Raw genomic sequence first — 25,521 nt, 5'->3', positions numbered from 1 at the left:
CTGATGACGTAGCAGCCACTGTACGCCCGACGTCGGACGCGAGGCTCAGCCCGGCCACACCCTCAGCAGTCGCTGCGGCGATGGCGGGAAATTCAGAATCCGGCTCCGTGAAAGTGGCGGGAACCCGTGCTGCCCGTCGGCTGTCGTCGCTCCGTGGCGGTCCACCAGCCCCCAGCCGCGTAATTTGGTCAAGCGTGGCGGCAGCAGCGTAAAGTAGCTCCGCCAGTCTCGCGTGAGCCTGCCGCAGTCCATCTGCTGACGGCTCCCCTCCATCCAGACGCTGCGGTGTGGATGGACCCGGCCCCGGCTGCTCGGCGTCGCCTTCAGCCATCTCGGGCTCAACTTCGGCAGCGGTGTCCTCCGCCCCCGGTTCCCTGGCACGAGCCGTCCGTCGCGTGTCCATGTTCGTAGCAGATCACTTCTAACACCAGATGTAATAACGTTCCAGGAGACTTGGACGCCGGGGTTGGAGGCACACGTATTTATTCCGTGTCGGGTACAGCACAACACTGGACATACAACACTGGAGGGGGTATCGGCCCCCTCACCCGTCTAACTGGGAATACACCCTCTAGCTACGCCTAGCCTACCTCTTGGTCCTCCACTAACGGGCTAGGGGAGGCTAGCTAGCCGACACTGGTAAGTCGGGCTCACGGTACCCGGAGTCCCAGACCAGCTCTTACAAGAGCACCGGCTCTGGCTCTCGGGACCACGCCGCTGGCTCGATCCTGTTCGGCCCTGATAAGGGCGGCGATCCAGGGGAGTCCAGGGCTCTATCTAGACGACCTTCTGTCTTCACTGGTTAGCTTCAACATCTCTCCCCGAGCCCTCCGGCTCATCCCCTTTTATACCAAAACCCCTGCTGAGGGGTGGGGCCCCCGGAGGATCCCAGCTCCGAGTCAGCCCCCCAGGCTGCCCGATGCGGACGTCGCTGGGAGCACCTTCCCGTGCACCGACATAGCCACGCCCACTGTGTTTCTTTCCCGTGTGATCCCATTGTATAACAGCCCCTCCGTAACACCCCTACATATGCAAGACCGCAGGTGTACCAATAAGTATCCATGAAACTTCTTGAAAGACACTCAGTCGGGCCATGATGGCTATCCTCTATATCGTTGCAAAAATCCTGAGCATGGTGGATTTGAAACAATGCTCAGACCTGCCACTAACTCTCAAATGAAGGTTGACAACCGGTGGATCATTCCCTACTGCCCTCTTCTGTGCAAGATCTTCGAGGCACACTTTAATGTGCAATTCTGTGAAAGCCATAAAATATGTTTGCCAATACATCAACAAAGGCTCTGACATGGCTGTCTTTGCCTTACAAAACAGAGCGGCAAAGTGTAGATAATAATAATAGTTCAATTTGTAACGCGCGCAAATTTGCAGACGTAGTGGCCGCAACTCAGAGGCGCGGAGTCAAGCTCAGAGTCGCTCAAAAGCATAATTGTAGAGGTGAGTTTTTAAGTGTCTCTTAAAGGAGGCGATTGAGGTGATGCTGCGAATGTGCAGAGGGATATCGTTCCAGACTGTTGGGGCTGCCACCGAGAAACGGCGCATAGACATGACCATCCTGGATCTTGGTATCAAGAGGAGGTCGTGAGTCGCGCTGCGCAGGCATCTGCCGTGTGCTGAGCTGCAAGTTGTCAATAATGAAGAAAGGTACAGCGGGCAGGCGGATATAAAGGCATTGTGGCAGAGGCAGGCGGTCTTGTATGTGACCCTACTGGCGATGGGTAGCCAGTTGAGAGCATGGAGACAAGCTAGTGAGTCGAGACGGGGATGAGTGTGGGCAATGACGACGCGTGCTAGGTTGTTTTGTAGTCTTTGAAGTTTCAAATGAGGTTAAACATGTTGTCTAAGGAAGATACATCAGCAGCAATGAGGCCATTTGGTGAATTCTTGGCTTCCCCATCCATGAGCGTTCCCCCACAGTCATCCATTTGGCAGTTCACCTCAAAAATGGTCAACGCATCTACTTCACCGAAGGATATGCCCAACAACAGGCCTTGGCTCCACAAGATACCACCCTGATGGCGTTCTTTGTTTTGTGCCAAAGGGATCCATTTGCTGCCAACCTGCTCTACCATTAAGTTCCTCCTACTATACATGAAGTGCTAAAAAAATGGAAGCGACGTGCTGCTCACGGTGATTCTGATGCCTTATGAAGAGTATACACAGTTCATCCCAACAATCAGGAGAGTGCTACTTTCTCCGAATGCTTCTCCATGTTGTCAAAGGGCCCAAATATTTCTAACACCTCAAAACGGATGATATTGGAGGGGGGCCACCGGTGGACGGGGGCCGCTGGGTGGTCACGTGGTATAGAGGAGCTCTCGGGAGCCTTCGAGAAAGGGCCAAAGAGATCGAGAAGGTTCGGCGGGGAGAGAGGCGGAGCCAGCCCCAGCCCGGGCCGATATAACGGGGGCCCGTGTGGGGCACGGGGTTCTTGACTGTTGGTGAGTGAAGATCCATGTCGGGTTGAAGAAGCCTCTAGCCACGTGGTCCGGGTCCCAGCTCTTGGTCCGGACCGGGATAGCGGGACCGTGTCTAGTTCTGCCATAGCATGGTTATATGGGCGTTCAACACCCAAGTGTAGGTTACGTGATGTGTTGAGTTGATGTAATAAATAGTGTTGTTCCCAAGACAACGTTTGTGACTCAGTTGGACTCACTACAGTAGTACAAGTACAAAGAAGGTAAACAAATCACCCAAACATCTATATACAGTGAGGGAAAAAAGTATTTGATCCCCTGCTGAGTTTGTATGTTTGCCCACTGACAAAGAAATGATCAGTCTATAATTTTAATGGTAGGTTTATTTGAAAAGTGAGAGACAGAATAACAACAACAAAATCCAGAAAAACGCATGTCCAAAATGTTATAAATTGATTTGCATTTTAATGAGGGAAATAAGTATTTGACCCATCTGCAAAGCATGACTTAGTACTTGGTGGCAAAACTCTTGTTAGCAATCACAGAAGTTTCTTGTAGTTGGCCACCAGGTTTCCACACATCTCAGGAGGGATTTTGTCCCACTCCTCTTTGCAGTTCTACTCCAAGTCATTAAGGTTTCGAGGCTGACGTTTGGCAATTCGAACTTTCAGCTCCCTCCACAGATTTTCTATGGGATTAAGGTCTGGAGACTGGCTAGGCCACTCCAGGACCTTAATGTGCTTCTTCTTGAGCCACTCCTTTGTTGCCTTGGCCGTGTGTTTTGGGTCATTGTCATGCTGGAATACCCATCCGCGACCCATTTTCAATGCCCTGGCTGAGGGAAGGAGGTTCTCACCCAAGATTTGACGGTACATGGCCCCGTCCATCGTCCCTTAGATGCGGTGAAGTTGTCCTGTCCCCTTAGCAGAAAAACACTCCCAAAGCATAATGTTTCCACCTCCATGTTTGACGGTGGGGATGGTGTTCTTGGGGTCATAGGCAGCATTCCTCCTCCTCCAAACATGGCGAGTTGAGTTGATGCCAAAGAGCTCCATTTTGGTCTCATCTAACTACAACACTGTCACCCAGTTGTCCTCTAAATCATTCAGATGTTCATTGGCAAACTTCATACGGGCATGTATATGTGCTTTCTCGAGCAGGGGGACCTTGCGGGCGCTGCAGGATTTCAGTCCTTCACGGCGTAGTGTGTTACCAACTGTTTTCTTGGTGACTATGGTCCCAGCTGCATTGAGATCATTGACAAGATCCTCCTGTGTAGTTCTGGGCTGATTCCTCACCGTTCTCATGATCATTGCAACTCCACGAGGTGAGATCTTGCATGGAGCCCCAGGCCGAGGGAGATTGACAGTTCTTTTGTGTTTCTTCAATTTGCAAATAATCGCACCAACTGTTGTCACCTCACCAAGCTGCTTGGTGAGGGTCTTGTAGCCCATTCCAGCCTTGTTTAGGTCTACAATCTTGTCCCTGACATCCTTGGGGAGTTCTTTGGTCTTGGCTATGGTGGAGAGTTTTGAATCTGATTGATTGATTGCTTCTGTGAACAGGTGTCTTTTATACAGGTGTAGGGGTGTTACGGGAGGGCGAACAAACACACAAGGGGTGGTTATGCCCACACGCGGAAGGATGCTTACATCCACGTCCGCATCGGTTAGCCCTGGGGGGCTGTAACGGCACTGTGATCCCCCACGGCCCCACCCCTCGTGGGGGAGTTGCTATATAAGGCAGTGAGCTGGTGGGCTTGGGGTTCAGTATTCAGGTTAACCAGCGAAGAGTGAAGACCGGCTAGATAGGCCCTGGGACTCCCCTGGATCGCTGTCCTTCTAAGGACCGACCAGGGCAAGCCAGTGGCGTGGCCCCGAGAGCCCAGAGCTGATGCTCTTGTAAGAGCCGGTCTGGTGGCTAAGGCTGCCGTGATCCTAGCTTGGCCAGAGCTGGATCAGCTAGCATCCCCTAGCTCTCGAGTGGAGGACCTGGGAGTAGGCTAGCCGGGCTAGAGTTAGTGGGGTCTCCCTGTTAGACGGGTGAAGGGGCCGTTACCCCTTCAAGTGTTGTATACATTGGCCTATGCTGAGTGTAACGTTATAATAAATAAGTGTGCCTCCGACTACGTCGTCTATGTCTCATTGAACCTACTACACAGGTAACAAGCTAAGATTAGGAGCACTCCCTGTAAGAGTGTGCTCCTAATCTCAGCTCGTTACCTGTATAAAAGACACCTGGGAGCCAGAAATCGTTCTGATTGAGAGGGGGTCAAATACTTATTTCCCTCATTAAAATGCAAATAAATTTATAACATTTTTGACATGCGTTTTTTTTTATTTTTATGTTGTTATTCTGTCTCTCACTGTTCAAATAAACCTACCATTAAAATTATAGACTGATCATTTCTTTGTCAGTGGGCAAACGTACAAAATCATCAGGGGATCAAATACTTTTTTCCCTCACTGTATATAAAGTTAATAGTTTCGTGTGTGTGTGCGTGTTTTTGCCAGCAAGTGCCTGTTGTATGTACCGTTTTTTTTGGAGTCCAGCGATTCCAGCGATTGATTTGATATGTCTCCATTTTATCATGTACTGCATCTGTATCATGTGAGAAAGGGCGTATGAGTATGCGCAACGTTGGTGCTTTTGTTGCACAACATTAATGGTTGACACCTCATCAATGTGGCTTTTATTTCACTATATACGATTTATCACCTATGTGACTTTTCTTTGATGACATACACTTTTAATTATTTTCTCAAAATACCATCACCATTTACTGTATACAGCTCAGCTATAGTACATGGTGAGGGTATGTAACAACATCACACACTCGTGTACTATATCTGAGCTGTATACAGTAGATAGTATGATGTGTAATGTTTGGAACAACCTCATCCCTTGGGTCCGAATTACGGCCCCCCCAGTTAGTGCATAAAAATTACAATGGATATCCATTACAAGTTGGTCGCGAAAGCCAACGTGTTAAAAAGACATTCTATTGATTTTGATAATGTTTAAATGTTATGTAAAACGAATTATTACTGGCCAAGACTAATTCGTGAATCTATTGAAATTAGAAAAATAAATAACTTTGAACATGCTGACAGCTGCAGGCTTTTAGCATATCGTAATATAATTACAAAAAAACCCCCTCTGCTCTCTGCACATCTTTGGTTCACAGTGATGACGTCCTCTGACTATATTTGAGACCGAAATCAGGTAGATCTCTTCACAATTCTGGCAAAATCGCCCGATGATGCTGGATGTAATTAGCAGCGAAACATCATACTCAAATTGTAAATGTTGTGGATTTACCCTCCAACACACCAGTGGGCTGAAGTAGTAACTAATTGGCATGTTTTGTTTACGTGACAAACCTTACTGGTTGGCAGTGTCGGGTGGTGGCGTGTTAACACCCCTAACCTACAAAAAACCTATAGTAAGTATACTGATGGTGCGATGCAGTTTATACTTTAGTTTTTTATGTAGTTTATACTTTAGTTTTCTACGTGGTTGTTGAGTAACTGCAGCTACATATCATTAACATTCCTTTCCTTTGTTACTGCTAATCCCTGCACCCCCCTTGGTTGCTGCTGATCCTGCATAATGCATGGGCATAATATGACTTTGACACCCCCCCGCCCAACGCCTACGCATTTTCCATGAATATGCTAAATCCCTCTTCACATGCACATTCTTTTTGTTAAGGCGCTCTTCAACCCCCAATGCAGCTTATATATAAGCTCCTAGTTTGGTAGTGTCTCATTCTTCACCTGAAGACGGCTGCTTGCGTTGTAGCCGAAACGTCGTGAGAATTGTTTTATTATGTTTTATTTTTATTATTTTATTACTTCCCTTCTACGTGACTTTACCGAAAGAAACAAGAAGATGAATCCCTGCAGTCACGAAAGCTTTAAATCGAAATTTAACCGCCTCTACGGGGAGGGTTTCCACATAACTTTGAGATCCTTCAACAAGCTCCGGGATAAGAAGGCTCAGCTAATCGAGTCTCTCACCTTTCTGAAGAGATGCCGCGACTCTAAGGTAATACCAAACGCATTTACACTAACATCTGCTGCTGTAACTTCTTCTAATGCGAAACGAATTCTGTCTAGAACTAGCTTAGCTCTTATCTCAGAGAAAATCAGACTTACGCGCACCGAACTAGATCAGTTAGACAAGACACTCTACAAATCACACTTATCTTTGAGTGTAACAATGTCCACATCGGATTGGGAACATGTGGAAAAAATGACTGCCTCTTCAGCTGCCGCTATGTCGACTAAATGTAAGGACAACTTGATTTCCAAATTCAATCGCCTCTCAAACAAGAAACCGGACCCACACATTGAAAAGCTAGATATTAACAAAGTCGTAATTAATCGCAGTAACAGTCCTATTTCTGAAGGTTTGAAATCCGTTTTAGCTAAAGGACTAAACTTTGCAGTCACACCTAGACACATACCAGTTAATGATATAATTGCTCGAGTAGATGTAGCTCTCAAGGGCTTGAGTCACATCGCTGCAGACGTAGCAAGATCCGAAATCTCTGTAACCCTCAAAAACGCTAAGATGCCAGCTAGCAACATCAGCAAAGAGGAGCGTTTTGAATTAGCTCAATTAAAAAAGAGGGATGACATTGTCATCCTCTCAGCCGACAAAGGCAATGCCACTGTCATCATGGACAAAATAGAATACAACAACAAAATTCAAGAACTACTAAACGATGGCAGCTATACAAAAATAAAAAGAGACCCCACCAACAGCCTCGTCTCCAAAACCAACAACATCATTTCTGCTTCAACCGCATTAATTGATCAGACCAAACAGTTCTCGTTGAAACCTTCTGCAGCCAGACCACCAAGATTGTACGGCTTGCCAAAGATACATAAAGAAGATACACCTCTTCGTCCCATTGTCTCTACTATCAACTCCCCCACTTACAAACTGGCTCGTTTTTTGTCCGAAATCCTACGGCCTTTCACTGGAAAAACCACCTCTGCAGTACTAAACTCTACTGACCTGGTATCGACAATCAAGGGGATTGCCCTGTCCCCAGACGACCTGCTTGTCAGTTTTGATGTGGTTTCCTTGTTCACCAAGGTACCTGTGCCTGACACCATCGCAATCATTGAAGACTTGGTTCATCAAGGACTGAATGCTGGGGTACCCCCCCTGGTGAGACACTGCTTAACCAATACATACTTTACCTGGAATGGAACCTTCTACAAGCAAATTGAGGGCACCCCAATGGGCTCCCCCCTATCTCCGGTTGTAGCCAACATCTTCATGGAGAAATTTGAGACGGACGCCATCCAGACTGCCACTCTACGCCCGACCTTATGGAAGAGGTACGTAGACGACACTTTTGTCATCTGGCCACATGGCCGGCCTGCTCTAGACCAATTTCTCGACCACATCAATTCCATACACCCAGCCATCAGATTCACCATGGAAGTCGAAAATGATGGCAAGCTACCCTTTTTGGATGTCCTAATCAAAAGGAGACCTGATGGTTCAATGAGCCACTCTGTCTACAGGAAAGCCACCCACACGGATGCTTATCTAAAACCGGATTCCCACCACCATCCATCTCAGAAGAATTCCCTCATCAAGACTCTATATCATAGAGCCCAATGCATCTCCGACCATGAACACATTTCCAGTGAACTCAAACACGTACGCCAAGCTCTTAAGGCAAATGGTTACTCCGACTATACAATCCGCAAAGCCATCACTCCAACCATCAAGAAGGATCCTGTTGAGGAGCCTTTCAAGACCATCACCTTACCCTACATTGCTGGGGTCACAAAAAAGATCTCCAAAATCCTGATTAAACACAAGATCCAGGTCCGATTCAACACAGTACATAAAATCCGTGATCTGGTACCGTCTGTAAAAGATGTGGTTCCAGACATACAGTACCCTGGCGTCTACAAACTAAGTTGCCTCTGTGGTAGCAGTTACATTGGGGAAACCAAACGACATGTCTCGGACCGCATCCGTGAACATAAAGCTGACCTGAAACACGGTAGGACTAACACCTCAGCCGTGGCAGATCACTGTTACAACTCAGTGGGCTCACATGATATTGACTTCTCCAAGACAGAGGTTCTCTGCAAGCCATCTGGCTATCATGAGAGATTCGTTCATGAGGCGATCCACATATACAAACACAGAGACAACTTTAACCGAGAAGATGGATTCTGGCTCAGCAATCATTGGAAGGACGTAATAAACCATTTCGATACACATTAGGGTGTGTAGAATAATACATAGTGTGATATTAAATGTATAAGATATAGGTTGGTTTACAGCAATACAGTATATAATTTAATGTTGGGTTTATCTATGGCAGTATATAGTACGGTATATGCTCGTGCGATGTAAGAGAATAAGGTTTAGATGGAAGCATATTATAGAATTTTTACGAGGTAAAATTGTAATGTATTACTTGCTGTTAGTAACTCAGCTTATTATAGAGTATAGTAAGTATACTGATGGTGCGATGCAGTTTATACTTTAGTTTTTTATGTAGTTTATACTTTAGTTTTCTACGTGGTTGTTGAGTAACTGCAGCTACATATCATTAACATTCCTTTCCTTTGTTACTGCTAATCCCTGCACCCCCCTTGGTTGCTGCTGATCCTGCATAATGCATGGGCATAATATGACTTTGACACCCCCCCGCCCAACGCCTACGCATTTTCCATGAATATGCTAAATCCCTCTTCACATGCACATTCTTTTTGTTAAGGCGCTCTTCAACCCCCAATGCAGCTTATATATAAGCTCCTAGTTTGGTAGTGTCTCATTCTTCACCTGAAGACGGCTGCTTGCGTTGTAGCCGAAACGTCGTGAGAATTGTTTTATTATGTTTTATTTTTATTATTTTATTACTTCCCTTCTACGTGACTTTACCGAAAGAAACAAGAAGATGAAACTGTAAGTGATGAATAATCCATGTCTTTGCATCTTTGTCTCTCAACCTTCAGAGGAGATGCATGCGGAGTTGTGTTATGCTGAGTGTTTACTCCAGAGAGCCGCACTCACGTTCATACAGGTAATGCACACACGCTTGCACGCACATACACAATTACTCAGGCACAGGTGAGCATTGGTACAAGTGCACATTTGCGTTTGTGCATTTCAGGATGAAAATCTCATTAGCTTCATACGTGGAGGTATGAAAATTCGGAACAGCTATCAGATCTACAGGTATGTGCAGCTACACATGTGTAATGCATTGGCCTATTTACTATATTGTCATCTTACACACCGCTTTAAATGATATACTGTTCAGTTCATAAATGTTGGACTTTTTTCATAACGAAGTTAATGTCTGTTGCAATAAAACATTTAATCTGCACATTCCTAGCCCTTCCATAGATTAGCCACTCCCCCTTCCCCCTCCTCTTGAACCCCCCGCCCCCCCTCACGTGTTCATTTTGAAAAAAAAGTTCAGTGAACCTTTTAAAATCCCAATGAAAAGCTATATAAATAAGGACGTGGACCACCTGTAACACTGGACCACATGTTTATTGTTGGAATGTACACAAGTAAATGCTGATGGAATACCCATAGTGAGCCAGTGACTGCATGCTCCCACTGCCCGCAGTGTAGCTGCATGTCCACGCGTTTTCATCACCATGCGAGGGCAGGCATGTGCATCTATACCGTGAGCAAATGCGAGAAAACACTTTTAAGACACAGCTTCTGATGAAGGAGAGATTGATCCTGTCCGAAAAGGGGAAGAGTAATTTTACTTTCTTTTCTCACCTCCGGCCAGAGTTTCCCACTGCAAAGGCATTTTTCAGTGCTACCGTCTTCATGTATAAATGCACCAGTTTGTGGACTCGAATCGGTTGGGGGGAAAGTTCAAGGTTTCAAGTTTATTGTGTTTAACCATCATGAGGCCTCCTTTGCCAGTAGCAAAATATAATAATAGGTTTTTTACCCTGTTTTCTGGCAACAAAACTGACACCTTTTTACAAGGAATCATGTTTGCATTAACCACAATACCTGCGGTGTTGGACCAGATGACGCCAAAAGGCGCCTTTTGGTGTCATCTGGTCCAACACCATGTGAGACTGGGCTCTAAGAAAAGCTGTCTCTGGTGTGGACAAATCAATTTCAAGGACAATGCATATATTATCAGAGTTGTTTTTTGTTTCCATTCTGACCGCAGGTATTGTGGTTAATGCAAACATGATTCCTTGTAAAAAGGTGTCAGTTTTGTTGCCAGAAAAAATGGTAAAAAACCTATTATTGTGTTTAATCAGGTGAGAACTCAAGAGACCAGTATAATCTAATTTACAAGAATTAACTGGGTCTCTATAATGACAAAGCTAAATAATAAAAATTAAGGACAGCGGCTTCACGTTTTACGCGCGTTTACGTAACGCTATTTTGAACTAGCTTGTTAAATGTACAGGTCACAGTGTACGTAATGCACTGCGAGCTAATTGTTAGTCAGGCAGCAAAGTTCAGTAGCGATGCCTCAGGTGCAATACAACAACCACAAGCGTGGGCAGCATCAGCTTCTCCTTCTCGAGCGCCAATTTGAAGGTCTTGTCCACGTGAGCCACCGCTCCCTACACCTAAAATCCACTAAAGCGCTTGCTGTTACATTTAGGCCAATGGACAGACCAAAACTCTGCGAAGGGGGACAGAAATAACGCTAAACAACACAAAGAAGATTGTAACAGCTATGCAATGTATTTATCGAATCGTGACCCCGAATTGTGACAGTCCTCGCATAATCTCTAAGGAGGGGTTGTGAATCATGAACACGTCTATCATTTTGAATGCACTACTTTACCTGACCGAGCGTCACGGAGTGCCGTACGACTGGAAAGGACCGTAAACTGGGCGCCGAGCGGGGAAAAGGAACAGTTCTTCCCAAATCATCTTTATCATCACCATTGATATCATCATCATTGCAGGGAGCAGCATCAGCGTTTAATGCACTCTTCTGTAATTCCAGTGCTTGAGTTTGTTTCCTGAAAACCATGATGCACAACGCCAGTTGTGTGAATATGGCCTTCGCCTCATATCAGCTTGGCTTAACTCTGTGTGCTATCTTGACATCAGCATGGGAGATGAGGTGGCAGCTGCCATTTGTGATGCTGGCAAAACCATCTTTTCATTTGTCACATACCGGCTTGAACAGATGCTCGCTAACATCTCTTGCACCCACAGTCTGTATGGCCAATTGCGTGTTTTCTGTTAAGGTTGCGTACTCATGTGTTTCTTTGGATACGTGTGCAGGGCTTGCCAGCAGATACTGGATCAGAACAACAGAGCTCATCACAGTGTTAACTTTCCACACTTCCAAGGAGGAGTCAAACTGGGCATCGGGGCATTTAACCTGGTGATATTCCTTGGCACATCCCTTGTTTATGGTTCACCCTTTTTCTAGCAATCTCTTGGAGACGAACAGCAGCCTGCATTCACTACTCAATGTCAGTATTAGTACTGCAGTGCCGGGGCCAGGCAAGGTGCACTTTAAGGTAAAAGGTTTGCTGGTAGGTCACAATATAGACACAGGTGTTAAAGGTTAACATCATGAATGACAGATAACCTGCAATTCCTACTGAGTCAGCTCACTGTTTTAGCCATAAGATGTTCTGCACATTGAGTGCTCCTGTTTTGAACCTCCACTGCTAGTGTTTGCCAGCAGCATGTCCTCTTAGCTGCAGAGGCCCCCTTATAAAATATAATCAGCCGTATATTCCACCATGCGCTGTGCACCTTTAGCTGTGCCTCGTTGGTCAAGCAATGTCACGCATGCTGGCAGAGAGCACGTGGACTGCACCTCATCATGGGTGTTTCGCATAGGCTGCATCTTTGCATCATCTATCAACTGAGCCTTTAATTCGCCAAAGTACATAACACAAGCCCAATTCTTGTCAAGAGCTATAAAATCTCTTCATTAGGATATTGTGGAATTAATTTCCCTAATCTTTAATCCCTGCAGATATGCAGGACATTTATGAATATACGCTTGTAGAGCACATTCTTGGAAATGAAGAAAATATTTTATTTTATTTCTAACTACGTGATTTTACCTAAAGTCACGAAAGCTTCAAATCAAGAATGAAGAAAATGTTATTTAATTATCATATCCTCTGTTGAACTAGAGGAAAGCCCAATGAGGTTATTCCTTTTAACAGTTGGTGTGGTTATGTAGCAATAGTACACACACACTCTTTTTCACGAGTAATTTTCATACTGCAACTCTGAGTCATGGCACCCACTGTAGTTCATATCTACAAATACATCCTACAGCAACACACTTGCAATCAATGTGGTGTGCAACCCATTTAAAATCCTGCATACAGCCATTAAAACTAAGCATTGACACTGCAAGCCCCAATAACAGCAACAGTCCTCTATTAAGTGACAGAGTGACGTCATCATAACACCTTTGCCAGGCAGGTACAATTTGCCGTCACCTGGAGTGGCATTATACACGGATGAGACAGACCCACGTGTTACGAGCTATCAGATATACTTGCTTTGTTTTCTAACTTTTATGCGTATATTTTTGTATGTTTAAGAGTAAATGGGAGTGCTTAGAAAATCCAAGTGTGTACTGACGCTCTACCTGTGCGTCTCGGGTGACAACTTGTGTTCCTGCAAAAGCGGAGCTGGAGCTCAAAGTGCTCATGCACTTTTATTCACGGTCATTCCACGCACACATACAGCTGATGCACGGTATATTTTGCTTGTGTGTGACTCATTTGGCCAATGTATCTGTCCAGATGCTGTCCATGCTACCAAGTCGTGTATTGCGTCTCCTTGAGTTCATCGGATTCTCTGCCAACAAGGTGCAGTCTTCATCTTGTTATCCGTCTATTATCTGGCACAGCTGCTGTGTGCTTGTAGTTATGCAATTGTGTGTTAATGTATGGTTATATACAGTCTGCAGACCAAGGGGAAGACAGGACCCAAGGCCAGGGTGGAGGGATACTGTCAGGGCACTGTCTCGGCCTCGCTGTGCGCTGCGTTGCACCGCTAGCTGAGTAGTTAACCTCGCGTCCAATAAACCCTCGGAGCCAGGATGAACGTCCGACTCCAAACGTCATTTATTGAATTTAACGAGGTAAAACTGGTGAGAAAACAGCACAGATACAGCATCTGTTAATACCCGGAAACACCAACACAATGAATGAACACCACAGCATCATAACATTGTCTTAGATAACATGTTTCTCAACAATAGATCCTGGATGGACCAGGCACCTATATTACCATTGAATAGCTATACAAGCGCATAAGCTACTGTGTTACATAAAGGCACACTGTGTTATCATCACACTGCACCCCAGATGTACAGTACTACACATAACACTGCACTATGAATGAGACATTTTGTCATCCTTGCTCTCCAGATCGCAATATAGTTTACTTGGGTACAAGTTTGACTCGACTTATTAAATTACAAGTAACATTCACAATAAGGAAAGTTGCAGGCTTCGTTGTTAACTAGGCCTCGTATTTATCATAACAATTTAACAGCATTATAAAGGCATTTACATCATTATAACGGTCATTCTAACATTATAGCAGCATTGCCAATATAAGAACATAAACGAACTTACAGACAATGCTTCTTAAGGTCCCACAATGGACAATTGCGGCTGGCTTCACTGGGACGCGATGTGTGCCGCCATCTTGAATTATGTGTGTAATGGCCGACGCCCGCGTGGTTGAGCGCAAATCTTAAATCGCAACTTCCTGGTCACGTGACCAAAATTAGCATCAAAAACAGGAAATCCCTGTGTACATACGCCCCCCCCCATCTGCTGTGAGGCAAAACTCCTGCCGTGAGGCAGAACAGGCACATTTCGTTGGTCATGTGTTTTACTGTGCAGCAGCTGCGGAATCTGTCAGAGGCCAGAAAGCATTGTTAAGGTGTCATGGCATCAACGGCTTTGCCTGTGGTGACATCTTCATATGATAGGGGTAGGACCTGTCATCCTCATTGTTGCATTCAGGGTCAGGTTTGACTCCGTACTTTTATTTTACATTGCAGTGAATGGTAGCTCATTTAGTAGCCGCAGGGATGATCTGAAAAAATTGCATTGCCTGCAATATGAAAAACATTCTTGCACATATGCAAGTTTCATGAGTTTAAGGGTGGATACGAATTGTTGAACTGGTGAGTCGTTTCACGCCAAGCCCCTGTGTGTGTGCGTGGGGTGTAATGGGGGCCCGAGTACCACAACCAGGAAAACGGCAATAACATGGACGCGCTTAACGTAATTTCAGACCACCTCAATCACATTACATAAACTAATCCAAAATATTTATTTTTGCGTTGGATTGCGTACATATAAATGTGTCGTTAAAGCCGCCACCACCCGACAGCCAATTAGTAAGGTTTTTCACGTAAACAAAACATGCCAATTTGTTTAATTCAGTGCATCGGTGTGTTGGAGAGTAAACCCACAACATTTACAATTAATGTACGATGTTTCACCGGTATTTATAACCAGCCTCATCAGGTGACAGCCAGAGTTGTGGAGAACTTCTCCTGTTTCATTGGCGTCATTGTGGAGCATATACATACTAAAACAAATAAGAAGCAAATATGACTACTTGGTTAAATATCTGTGAGGCGGCCCAGCCACAGGAGGATCCCCGCCACCTCTGGTGGCTGGGACCATCTCACATTGACATGCTAATTTCTCACATTTACATTTACGTACAAATTCCTTCTCTAGATCCGCCCACTTACCCTTGGGTTGAGCCCACCAAAATCCTATATAAACTCTTGTTGCAGCAGCTCTTTCTCCTATGTCAGCAGTTCTCCTGCTGTATCTGTTCCACCTGATGACGGTCGCTTGTGTTGCGATCGAAACGTCGTGATTTATTTTATTTTATACCTATGTGAATTCACCGAAAGAACCAAAGAGTATAAAAATAATAGTTTGTTTTAAACATCCCATCAGCGACACGGCTGTTATTCAGCGTGTTACAGGAGAACCGTTATTCTGCATATTCGCTTAAGAATGGGGTCAGGGGTCACAGCACAGGCTTGAGCTCTGCCCACCCAGGAGCAGCGGCCATAAAGAGCTGCCTGTGCCACATTTGATTGACACTTGATTAAAACTTCGATTTAACCCAACTACATACAGTGTACAAATCTCAAAATGCAAATGTGTACGTTTAAAATGTGCGCATACGTGTCACTACCAGTTTGCGATGCATATGTCATTCGACATACTGGTGGACACCGTTCAAAATGACATTTTCCATCTCCGAATCATAAGTGTATTTCCCGTGTAAAGCCTATTGAGCAAAGAAGTTATTTTTCAAGCGGGGCGACTTGTCTGGCAGACAACATGACAGCATTCCACAATCACAGATTTGAAAAACAAAACATACTTAACAATAACGTTGTAAAATTACATTAGCACTTAAAGGGATTTTAATAGTCAGTTTAAATGAGGACAGGGATGCCAGAATAGAGATGCCAAGAGACAAAACTAGGTGCTTTCGAACACTTTGGGACAGCTACATTAAATGCTTTTAATCCAAATTGTGTGCAAAATCTGGGTATTAATAGACAATCAGACGTGCGTCACAGAATTAGAATTGTCCAATGGTAATAACAGGTCAAACAAATAAAGGTCAGATCTACTGACAATAGCCGTGTAAATGAAAGTAGCCCTGCACTGAAAAAGTCTTCTCACGTCCATGATCATTTGCCAAGCAATGGCATAGTGACCACAGTGATGCGTCCTATATGGAGCATTCCCTGCGAACCATAATGCAGCACTGTAAATTGAGTTAAGTTGGTTTGCGTGTACCGAAAAAGCAACCCAATATGCTACATCATAGTAGTCAAATAACGGAATTGCTGTAGCTTCAATAACCTGTTCTACGAAATGGAATTCGAAGACCTGGCATGTTTCTGTACAAAAAGCCAACCTTACATTTAACTTGTTTGATTACCTGATCAATATGCATATTGAAGGATTATGCAGCATCAATAATGATTAGTCTGTTCAGTAATTAGACCATTTAATTCCACAATCGAGAGTGCAAAGGAAGTGTCACAAATATTTATAGTTTTACTAACAACAATGTCGTTTTGTAAATAAGTTTTCATATCATTAGGTGAGCAACCCTTAGATCAGCGGTCCCCAACCTTCTTGGCACCAGGGACCGGTTTCATGGAAGACAATTTTTTCACAGACCGTGGGGGGGGGGGGGGGTTCATCATTGGGTCTTTCCCCCTTTTCAAAGAAGCTCTCCAGAAACGTTTGTTTTTTACTCATTTTGGCTAGAGTTAGCTTGTGGGCTTACCAAAACTGTGACTGAGACAAGTGCGCAGTGCGGGAAAGAGACACGGACGGAAGTGGTAAATAAAATAATGGGCGGGCCACGAGCGGACTAAAATAAGTGTCGGATTATGACTTCTCATAAGGAGCGCGCAACCTAGATCCCTCGCATGCGCAGTTTACAGTAGGGTTCGCGCTCCTATGGTAATCTAATGCCGCTGCTGATCTGACAGGAGGCGGAGCTCAGACGGTAATGCGAGCGATGCGAAGCGGCTGTCAAAACAGATGATGAAGCTTCGCTCGCTCGCCCACCGCTCACCTCCTGCTGTGCGGCCCGGTTCCTAACAGGCCACGGACCGGTATCGGTCCGCGGCCCGGGGGTTGGGGACCCCTGCGTTAGATAACAAAACGATATCATGTACAAAAACATTTCTTGCAAAACAATTTAAACCACTACCTAAATGAGTGAAATAATAATAGAAAATAAATGCTCTGGAAAAACAAGCCATCGTAACGTCCACATTTGACACTTGGGATCATGCCTGCCTTGGCTCCGAGCAAAAGTGTTAAGCTCGCACTGTAAAGACCATCACCAAACAGAATAAGTCAGCTGTAGGCAGACAGAAATTAAATCCAAGAATACAAAAATATAGCACAGGCACGTCTCGGCTTAACGAGTGTTCTTTCTACGATAATTTTCTATAATGAGCAATTTTTTTTGGACCCATTTGTCCGCATAACAAGCAAAATGTTTGCTTATCGAGCAGAGACTGATCGATAGATATGCATCGTTGGCGGCAGGAGGCGCACTGTGGTCCGCAGCTGTTTGTTTACCAGATGTGCTGAGTGCACGTGTTTGGTCATGTCGGAGAAGGGTGCCTCGTGGGTGGCGGAAGCGGTGGTGTAACTATTGGCGCACGGCGCTACGAACCCGGCGACCTGAGTTCGATTCCCGCGCATGGCCAACACCAGAGACAATTATCTGAACCAGTCCTGGGCCTCCCATAAGTCGCCTCAAATGAGTTCCTGGTGTGGTGTATAAACATCACCAACTGGGGGGAAACAAAGGCGGCCAGGCGTCGTGCTGGCCACCCACCTCTCGTGTGCCGTAACGCCCTTCATAAATGTTCGCCCCAATAGTCTGTTAAGGCTATACGGGGAATCTTGCACTGTGGTTCTTCGGGTGTTACATTTTATGTTTTATTTAAAAATTATCATTTGTATTTCCCACATGAAAAAAGTTGTTCAAGAGTGGAACATTTTGGGGCTGAAAAACATATCTGAGCTTTTAACATGGGAGTCAGTGTTAACACGATGATCATTTAACGAGTTTTTCCTTAACGAGCAATTTCTGCGGAACATACCTCTCTCATTAAGCGAGACACACCTGTAAGCCTGAAAGTTACATAGATCCGAGTGTCTCACTCGTGTGTCTAATATGTCTTATGTGTCCCCAGGAATTGGTGTTTCTCTGTCTATCACCATTCATTGTCTGATCCTCTCTGTGCATCCTCATCTATAACTGTCTCCACACGATGGTCTATCCCTGGTATATCTTTTTAAATTCCTGTACGTCCTCTGTGCGTCCCCATGCGTGCAGGAGTTTGGGCTGACCCAACTGCGGGAGGGCGCCGCTCTGCCCGGGATCCGCGCTGTGCTCTGTGTATTCGTCCTTCTCTTCTACCAGACATTCATCTGCATCATCCTTGGTAAGAGACGACTCGTACACACCAATGACTTTACGTCTTGTGTTACCTTTCATAGGCAATTTCAATGCTATCCTGTTTTACAATTTGTTGTATATGCCGGGTCTTGAAAAATTAATAAAAATAATAAGCATTTCATGAAAATGGAAAATGACATAATTATCTGAAATTATGCTAAATTATGTAATTATGCACACAAATTATGATAATTAGGGAGGTGGTCATATTAAGTTGTGCAAATGTATGCAATTATGCGAATATGCGCAGTTATGATAATTAAGCTTCGCTTCGTTGTCTAGGGTCGTATTATCATTCGGGATAATACAATTATTCTCGCTTTAACATTTACTGATTATGTCTTAGTGTTTTATGTCAGGTCTCCAAATTCAAATCTCACCGCAGGATACAGTTCTTATAATTAAGATTATTATGCATGAACTTAGGAAGGCACCACTCAGACAATTCTGTGTTACGCAACTTTAATTTTTAAACAAAAACATAACACTCTAAAATGCGAACTCTTATGCTTGGAATTGTTAACACAGTACTCTTGGAGATGTTCTCCTCATTGATCCGTACATTTAACCCTCAATGATTACTTTGTCAACTGGGTAATCAGAACAATCGATTATTTTCTCGGAGTAGCGCGAGCATATACGGCGATAGGAAAAAGTCCTTAAACATGCATGCGACGATATTCATACGAACGGCAATAAAGAAACATATCCCGAAGGCAAAGTATGCGTCAATGAATTCATCGGTAAGAAAATGCATTTAACGAATTGTCTTGGAATGATGGTGTGCGGCAGTGTGCCTGCTTCAGCAGGTGCTTATCAATTGGCTAAGGCTTCAATAGTTCGCGGGCAAGATTCTGATCAAAAGAAAGATTTCAACACAATATTCTCCCTGTGAGCGTGTAGATTCGTACCGTAGGTTTCTAAACGTTTAGTTTCATCGATTAATTCATTAGTAATATTTATGCAATTAAAAAGAAAAACAACGAATAAAATACTTCTAAACGACCGTATCCACGTAACTCAATGGGCAGCAGTGTTCTTCGTTATCACTAATAGTTGACGCACCCTTATCATTAGTCTTATTTTTTATCACTCCGGGTATGTGTTTCATGTGTGTGTGGGGATTTGTCTCCTTGATCCGTATTATTAGTCCGGGTATGTTTATGTGTGTGTGTGGTTTGGTTTCCTTGATCAATTCTTTGCGTCAGGCATACGCCAGACGATGCGTGGTAGCGTGTGCGTGTGGGCGTGTCATACAAACGGCTTCGTTGCTCTCTGATGCTCGGGGCGTCACATGGAGCTGCTGCTGCTGTAGCTGCAGGCTCCTTCCACTGCTGGATAAGCTGAGTCGGCACAACGCTTGTTACTTGTCCGCTGGCAGCTGACACCCTTGCTCGGTGGCGCTGGTGGCGCTGCTGCGCGCTCTCTCCGGCTCCGTGCTTTCTGGCGATGCTCGGTTGCGCGTGCAGCTGGTTCTCTGCGATGCTGGCTTGGTCGATGCTTGGCGCTTTCCGCCCTTTCTCGAAGTTGATTGCTTGACGTTGCTCGTCAGTTCAACTCGAGCTGCCGCTGCCCGTGGGAGCTGTCACTCAGTGTAGAATGACTTTCGAGCAATACTTCTGTCAGCGCTGAGCTTGTACTGGGTGACACATCGCTACTCAGCAAGCCTCGCCATCCTTGGTTGATTGCAGAGCCCTTTTGTGTTGTGTAGTCTTCTGTAGCTGGTGGTGATCTTCTCTCGCTGGCTGGAGTGTCGATGTATGGCCGTGTCTCTATTTATATCTGAAATTCTCTCCTCTCCGCGCGTCTCTTGCGAGGAAAAACAGGACCCTGCGGGGTGGGCTGGTAGGAATGAACAATTGAATGGCTATAATAAAATGAAATGGCAAAAAATGGCCGCCAATAAGTGGATGCCCCGTGGCCCCGCCCTCCACCCGCGTAACCCCGCCCCGGCCACCCGTGGCCCCGCCCCATCTCGGTGTCCCCGGCCCCAGCTCGTTGCCCCGCCCCTTACCGCCGTAACCCCGCCCCAACCCCGCGTAGCCCCGACCTCCACCTCGTGCCCACGCCCCCTGCCGCCGTTGCCCCGCCCAGCCCCGCGTAGCCCCGCCCCCTGCCGCTGTAGCCTTGCCCAATACACCCCGAGCGGGGGAGAGACTCCCAGGCCTGGCTCTAGGCTGGAGAGCCGCCGACGAGGAGGGGGTAGGGAGTTGTTTTTAATGTAAAAGCTTTAAATGTAAATGTTTCTATTAAAAAACATCAGGGAATGTAACATTGTTAAACATTAACTCCCTTGCACACACGCGGGGGTACGATACGAAGGGAGACTTTGAGGCCTAGTTCTAGGCTTTAGGCCTAGCTGTAGGCTTTAGGGCGCTGTGAGTTTTTTATTTAATTTCAAAGTTTTAATTAAAAGCTATCTCAGGGAATTATAAGGGAATGTTACACGTGTTTAGCCAGGAAAGCCTCATTAGTTAAAATGTTTTAATTAAAAGCTATCTGAGGGAATTATAAGGGAATGTTACACTTGTTTAGCCAGGAAAGCCTCACTGAGTCTAAAGGTTTTTGTAGGGTCATGCCAAGTGTTTGCAGTAGGGGGCGATGTTGCTACACGGACGGACGATATAATCTATTGTAGGCTGGTCCACTTCGTTCCTACCAGTAAAAAAAGATGCTTACTCTGTCATGCTCTCCCCCCGCGGCCGTGCCTGATTTCCCCCCCCCCCTCTTCCCTTGATGACCCCGGACGGGCTGTTTTCTGTCAAGTTTATGCTTGTTTGCATTCCCCCCCCCCCTCTTCATAGTGTTTGTTATCTCGAGGCCAGACACCCTTCATACGTATTTATGGCTACCATGTGTTTGTGTCATATTGTTTGAAGACAAAGGTGGCCGGGGAGGCTGTGATTCCATGGAATACATATTATCTAGTCTTGTGTGTGTTGGACCTATTTCTTGTATCTCTTATGAGTTACCCCCGGTTTAATATCTCGTGGTTATTATTTGGTTTATGTTTAACCAAGATTCATAATGCCCCTCGTTGTTACCATCATTATTCCGAGGGTTTTGCCAAGCTTTGTTATAAGTCTGTGTCGCCAGGGATCGGTGCTTTATTCTAGAGTTATATTTTGATATCCCGAGGCTGGAGATATAACCAAGCCCTCACTTTCTTGACTGCCAGAATTCACTTTCCTTGGTTCTCTTGTTGAAGTTACAGAGATAGAAAGATACAATACAAAATAATATGAGTTGAATAAGGGTGAAATAAAATAAGTAATAATAAAACCACTAATATAGACTACAGTCTATAACGTCCATTTGTTCTTTTTGCTGAGTTTCAAACTTTTACCGTTAAAGAAAACGCGAGTTGTAATGTCCGTTTGTCTCTTCTATGTGCTCTGGAGATTTGTTTGTGAACTGTCCAAAACCTCCGGGGAGGTCCTTTGGTAATCTGGAGATTTCCCATATTGTCGTTAACCCCTCTTTGCCCCGAAGTTTGTTGCTAAAAATTTAGTTATGACCTCCAGATGCTTGGTGTGGCTTGTGAGGGGTAGCGGAGTTGAGAGTGTTGGTGTCATTTATTTATTATTTAAGAAAAAAATAATGTTGGCCAAATTATTCTTAATATAATTTTTTGGAAAAAGGCCTATATATACAACAAATTACAGCTTTGTGGTATTGCTAGACGTAAATTAGACTGCAGGGCACTCTGAGAGGTCACATGCAGCACAGGCTGTGTTGTGCATGGTCTACATGCTGTTACTCGTGTTGCACTGGCAGGCAATGGCGACTGTAACCTGGAAGAGGCAGAGTCTCTGCTCCAGCCCTATCTCAAGAAGTATCCCAATGTGAGTACTTCGCTGTAACATCACATCACGTAATAATGCATATATTGCAACATAGGTTTGAAACAAAGCATTCATTAATTTAGCGATGGTGATTATCTAGACTCTCGATATGCTTAATTGAGTGTGGAAGACATTTTGTCGGACAATAATACTCAGGTTTACGTCGGGGATCCTGAAAGTCGTGACGAAGATCAAAACGACGTAAATTGAACCAAACGTAGTTTGCACGCCACGAGAGCGAAACCAAAACAACGGTGGGTACGGTGAAGCTGTGTCTTAATGTGCGTCTTCATCGTAGACGTACCCACGTTACATTAAATGACTGAAAATACTGTACTCAACACGAGTGTAGAGAGTAAACTTTAACACAAATTAAATAGAATATCCAATAAGGTACAGTACACTATAATAACATCACCAAAATACTGTACATGTATAATATATTGTATTCTGCAGTACATTTATTTATGCGCGATGCAAAGTAGTCAGTGTACAGGGTAGGGGAGGTGAAGGCTGAGGCGACGGATACGATAAAGGATGGATGATGCTGTCAGCAACGTACAGTGAGGGAAAAAAGTATTTGATCCACTGCTGATTTTGTATGTTTGCCCACTGACAAAGAAATGATCAGTCTATAATTTAAATGGTAGGTTTATTTGAACAGTGAGAGAGAATAACAACAAAAAAATCCAGAAAAACGCATGTCAAAAATGTTATAAATTGATTTGCATTTTAATGAGGGAAATAAGTATTTGACCCCCTCTCAATCAGAAAGATTTCTGGCTCCCAGGTGTCTTTTATACAGGTAACAAGCTGAGATTAGGAGCACTCTCTTTAAGAGGGTGCTCCTAATCTCAGCTCATTACCTGTATAAAAGACACCTGTTCACAGAAGCAATCAATCAATCAGATTCCAAACTCTCCACCATGGCCAAGACCAAAGAGCTCTCCAAGGATGTCAGGGACAAGATTGTAGACCTAGACAAGGCTGGAATGGGCTACAAGACCATCGCCAAGCAGCTTGGTGAGAAGGTGACAACAGTTGGTGCGATTATTCGCCAATGGAAGAAACACAAAAGAACTGTCAATCTCCCTCGGCCTGGGGCTCCATGCAAGATCTCGCCTCGTGGAGTTGCAATGATCATGAGAACGGTGAGGAATCAGCCCAGAACTGCACGGGAGGATCTTGTCAATTATCTCAAGGCAGCTGGGACCACAGTCACCAAGAAAACAGTTGGTAACACACTATGCCATGAAGGACTGAAATCCTGCAGCGCCCGCAAGGTCCCCCTGCTCAAGAAAGCACATATACATGCCCGTATGAAGTTTGCCAATGGACATCTGAATGATTCAGAGGACAACTGGGTGAAAGTGTTGTGGTCAGATGAGACCAAAATGGAGCTCTTTGGCATCAACTCAACTCGCCGTGTTTGGAGGAAGAGGAATGCTGCCTATGACCCCAAGAACACCATCCCCACTGTCAAACATGGAGGTGAAAACATTATGCTTTGGGGGTGTTTTTCTGCTAAGGGGACAGGACAACTTCACCGCATCAAAGGGACGATGGACGGGGCCATGTACCGTCAAATCTTGGGTGAGAACCTCCTTCCCTCAGCCAGGGCATTGAAAATCAGAATCCGAAAGGGTTTTATTCGCCACGAAAGTTTGCACAAACAAGGAATTTACTATGGCAGGAAGGTGCATACATTCAACATGTAGGAATCTTAAAACTTAAATAAGTGGTATACAGTCTAATAAAATTACAAAGTCTAACTAATACTCAGGGGCTAAAGTATGTAAAATTTTGAATAGGTATACAATATAAAATGTAAACTCGCCGTAATATACAATCCTAAAATACAAAAATACAAATAGGGTAACATGTTGTAAATATGGCAAGGTGTAATTTTGTAGATAAAATGTTAAAGTAAGTGTAAAAATTATTTTAAGCCCTTGGCCTTGCTGAAGAGGCCCACAGCGGATGGGAAGAAACTGTTTTTATGATGTGAGGTTTTGGTCCATCAGGACCGCAGCCTTCTGCCGGAGGGGAGTAGCTGGAACAGAGAGTGTCCGGGGTGAGAGGAATCGGCCACAATCTTCCTCGCTCGCCTCAGTGTCCTCGAGGTGTGCAGGTCTTCAAGGGTTAGTAGATTGCAGCCAATCACCTTCTCAGCAGTGCGGATGATACGCTGCAGTCTGCTCTTGTCCTTGGCAGTGGCAGCAGCGTACCAGATGGTGATGGAGGAGGTGAGGATGGACTCAATGATGGCTGTATAGAAGCGCACCATCATTGTCTTTGTCAGGTTAAATTTCTTCAGCTGCCGTAGGAAGTACATCCTCTGTTGAGCTCTCTTGGTAAGGGAGCTGATGTTCAGTTCCCACTTGAGGTCCTTGGAAAGAATAGTGCCCAAGAAGCGGAAGGACTCCACATTGTTGACTGGGGAGTCGCACAGGGTGATGGGGGTGAGTGGGGCTGTATTCTTCCTAAAGTCCACAACCATCTCCACGGTCTTAAGAGCATTAAGCTCCAGGTTGTTCTGGCTACACCAGGTCACCAGGTTGTCAGCTTCCCACCTATAGTAAGACTCATCCCCATCAGAGATGAGCCCAATGAGGGTGGTGTCGTCCGCAAACTTCAAGAGTTTGACGGACGGGTGAGTGGAGGTGCAGCTGTTGGTGTACAGGGAGAAGAGCACAGGGGAAAGGACGCAGCCCTGAGGAGATCCGGTGCAGATGGACCTGGAGGCAGAAACTTGTGTTCCCAGCTTAATGCACTGCTTCCTGTCAGACAGGAAGTCTGTGATCCACCTGCAGGTGGAGTCTGGCACGTTCAGTAGGGATAGCTTGTCCTGAAGCAGGGCAGGGATGATGGTGTTAAAAGCCGAGCTGAAGTCCACAAACAGGATCCTGGCGTAGGATGCTGTGGAGTCCAGATGCTGTAGGGTGAAGTGGAGGGCCATGTTAACTGCGTCATCCACAGACCTGTTGGCTCTGTAGGCAAACTGAAGGGGGTCCAGGAGAGGGTCTGTGATGGCTTTGAGGTGTGCCAGGACCAAGCGCTCAAAAGACTTCATTACCACAGAGGTAAGGGCGATGGGTCTGTAATCATTTAGACCCGTTGGCCTTGGCTTTTTGGGCACAGGGATGATGATGGAGGACTTGAGACAGGCTGGTACATGGCATGTCTCCATGGAGGTGTTAAAGATGTTGGTGAACACC

At 45.2% G+C, this 25,521-nt stretch overlaps 1 protein-coding gene across 1 annotated transcript in view; it reads left to right on the top strand.

The window, feature by feature from the left end:
• The window catches only part of LOC133348804 (tetratricopeptide repeat protein 39B-like), a 127,252-nt gene that overhangs the window by 89,079 nt on the left and 12,652 nt on the right, over positions 1-25,521 (top strand). The window contains exons 6-11 of the mRNA XM_061561821.1: positions 9,437-9,504; positions 9,595-9,659; positions 11,712-11,814; positions 13,208-13,273; positions 18,336-18,444; positions 22,236-22,303. Coding sequence (XP_061417805.1) covers positions 9,437-9,504; positions 9,595-9,659; positions 11,712-11,814; positions 13,208-13,273; positions 18,336-18,444; positions 22,236-22,303 — 479 coding nt within the window. The remainder of the gene's footprint in view (positions 1-9,436; positions 9,505-9,594; positions 9,660-11,711; positions 11,815-13,207; positions 13,274-18,335; positions 18,445-22,235; positions 22,304-25,521) is intronic.

The sequence above is a fragment of the Lethenteron reissneri genome, chromosome 4 (genome assembly GCF_015708825.2).
Source record: "Lethenteron reissneri isolate LAM-NWPU_2019-01 chromosome 4, ASM1570882v1, whole genome shotgun sequence".
In the NCBI taxonomy this organism is placed as follows: domain Eukaryota; kingdom Metazoa; phylum Chordata; class Hyperoartia; order Petromyzontiformes; family Petromyzontidae; genus Lethenteron; species Lethenteron reissneri.
The sequence above is the reverse complement of the archived record's forward strand: the minus strand, read 5'-3'. Positions and strand labels throughout refer to the sequence as shown.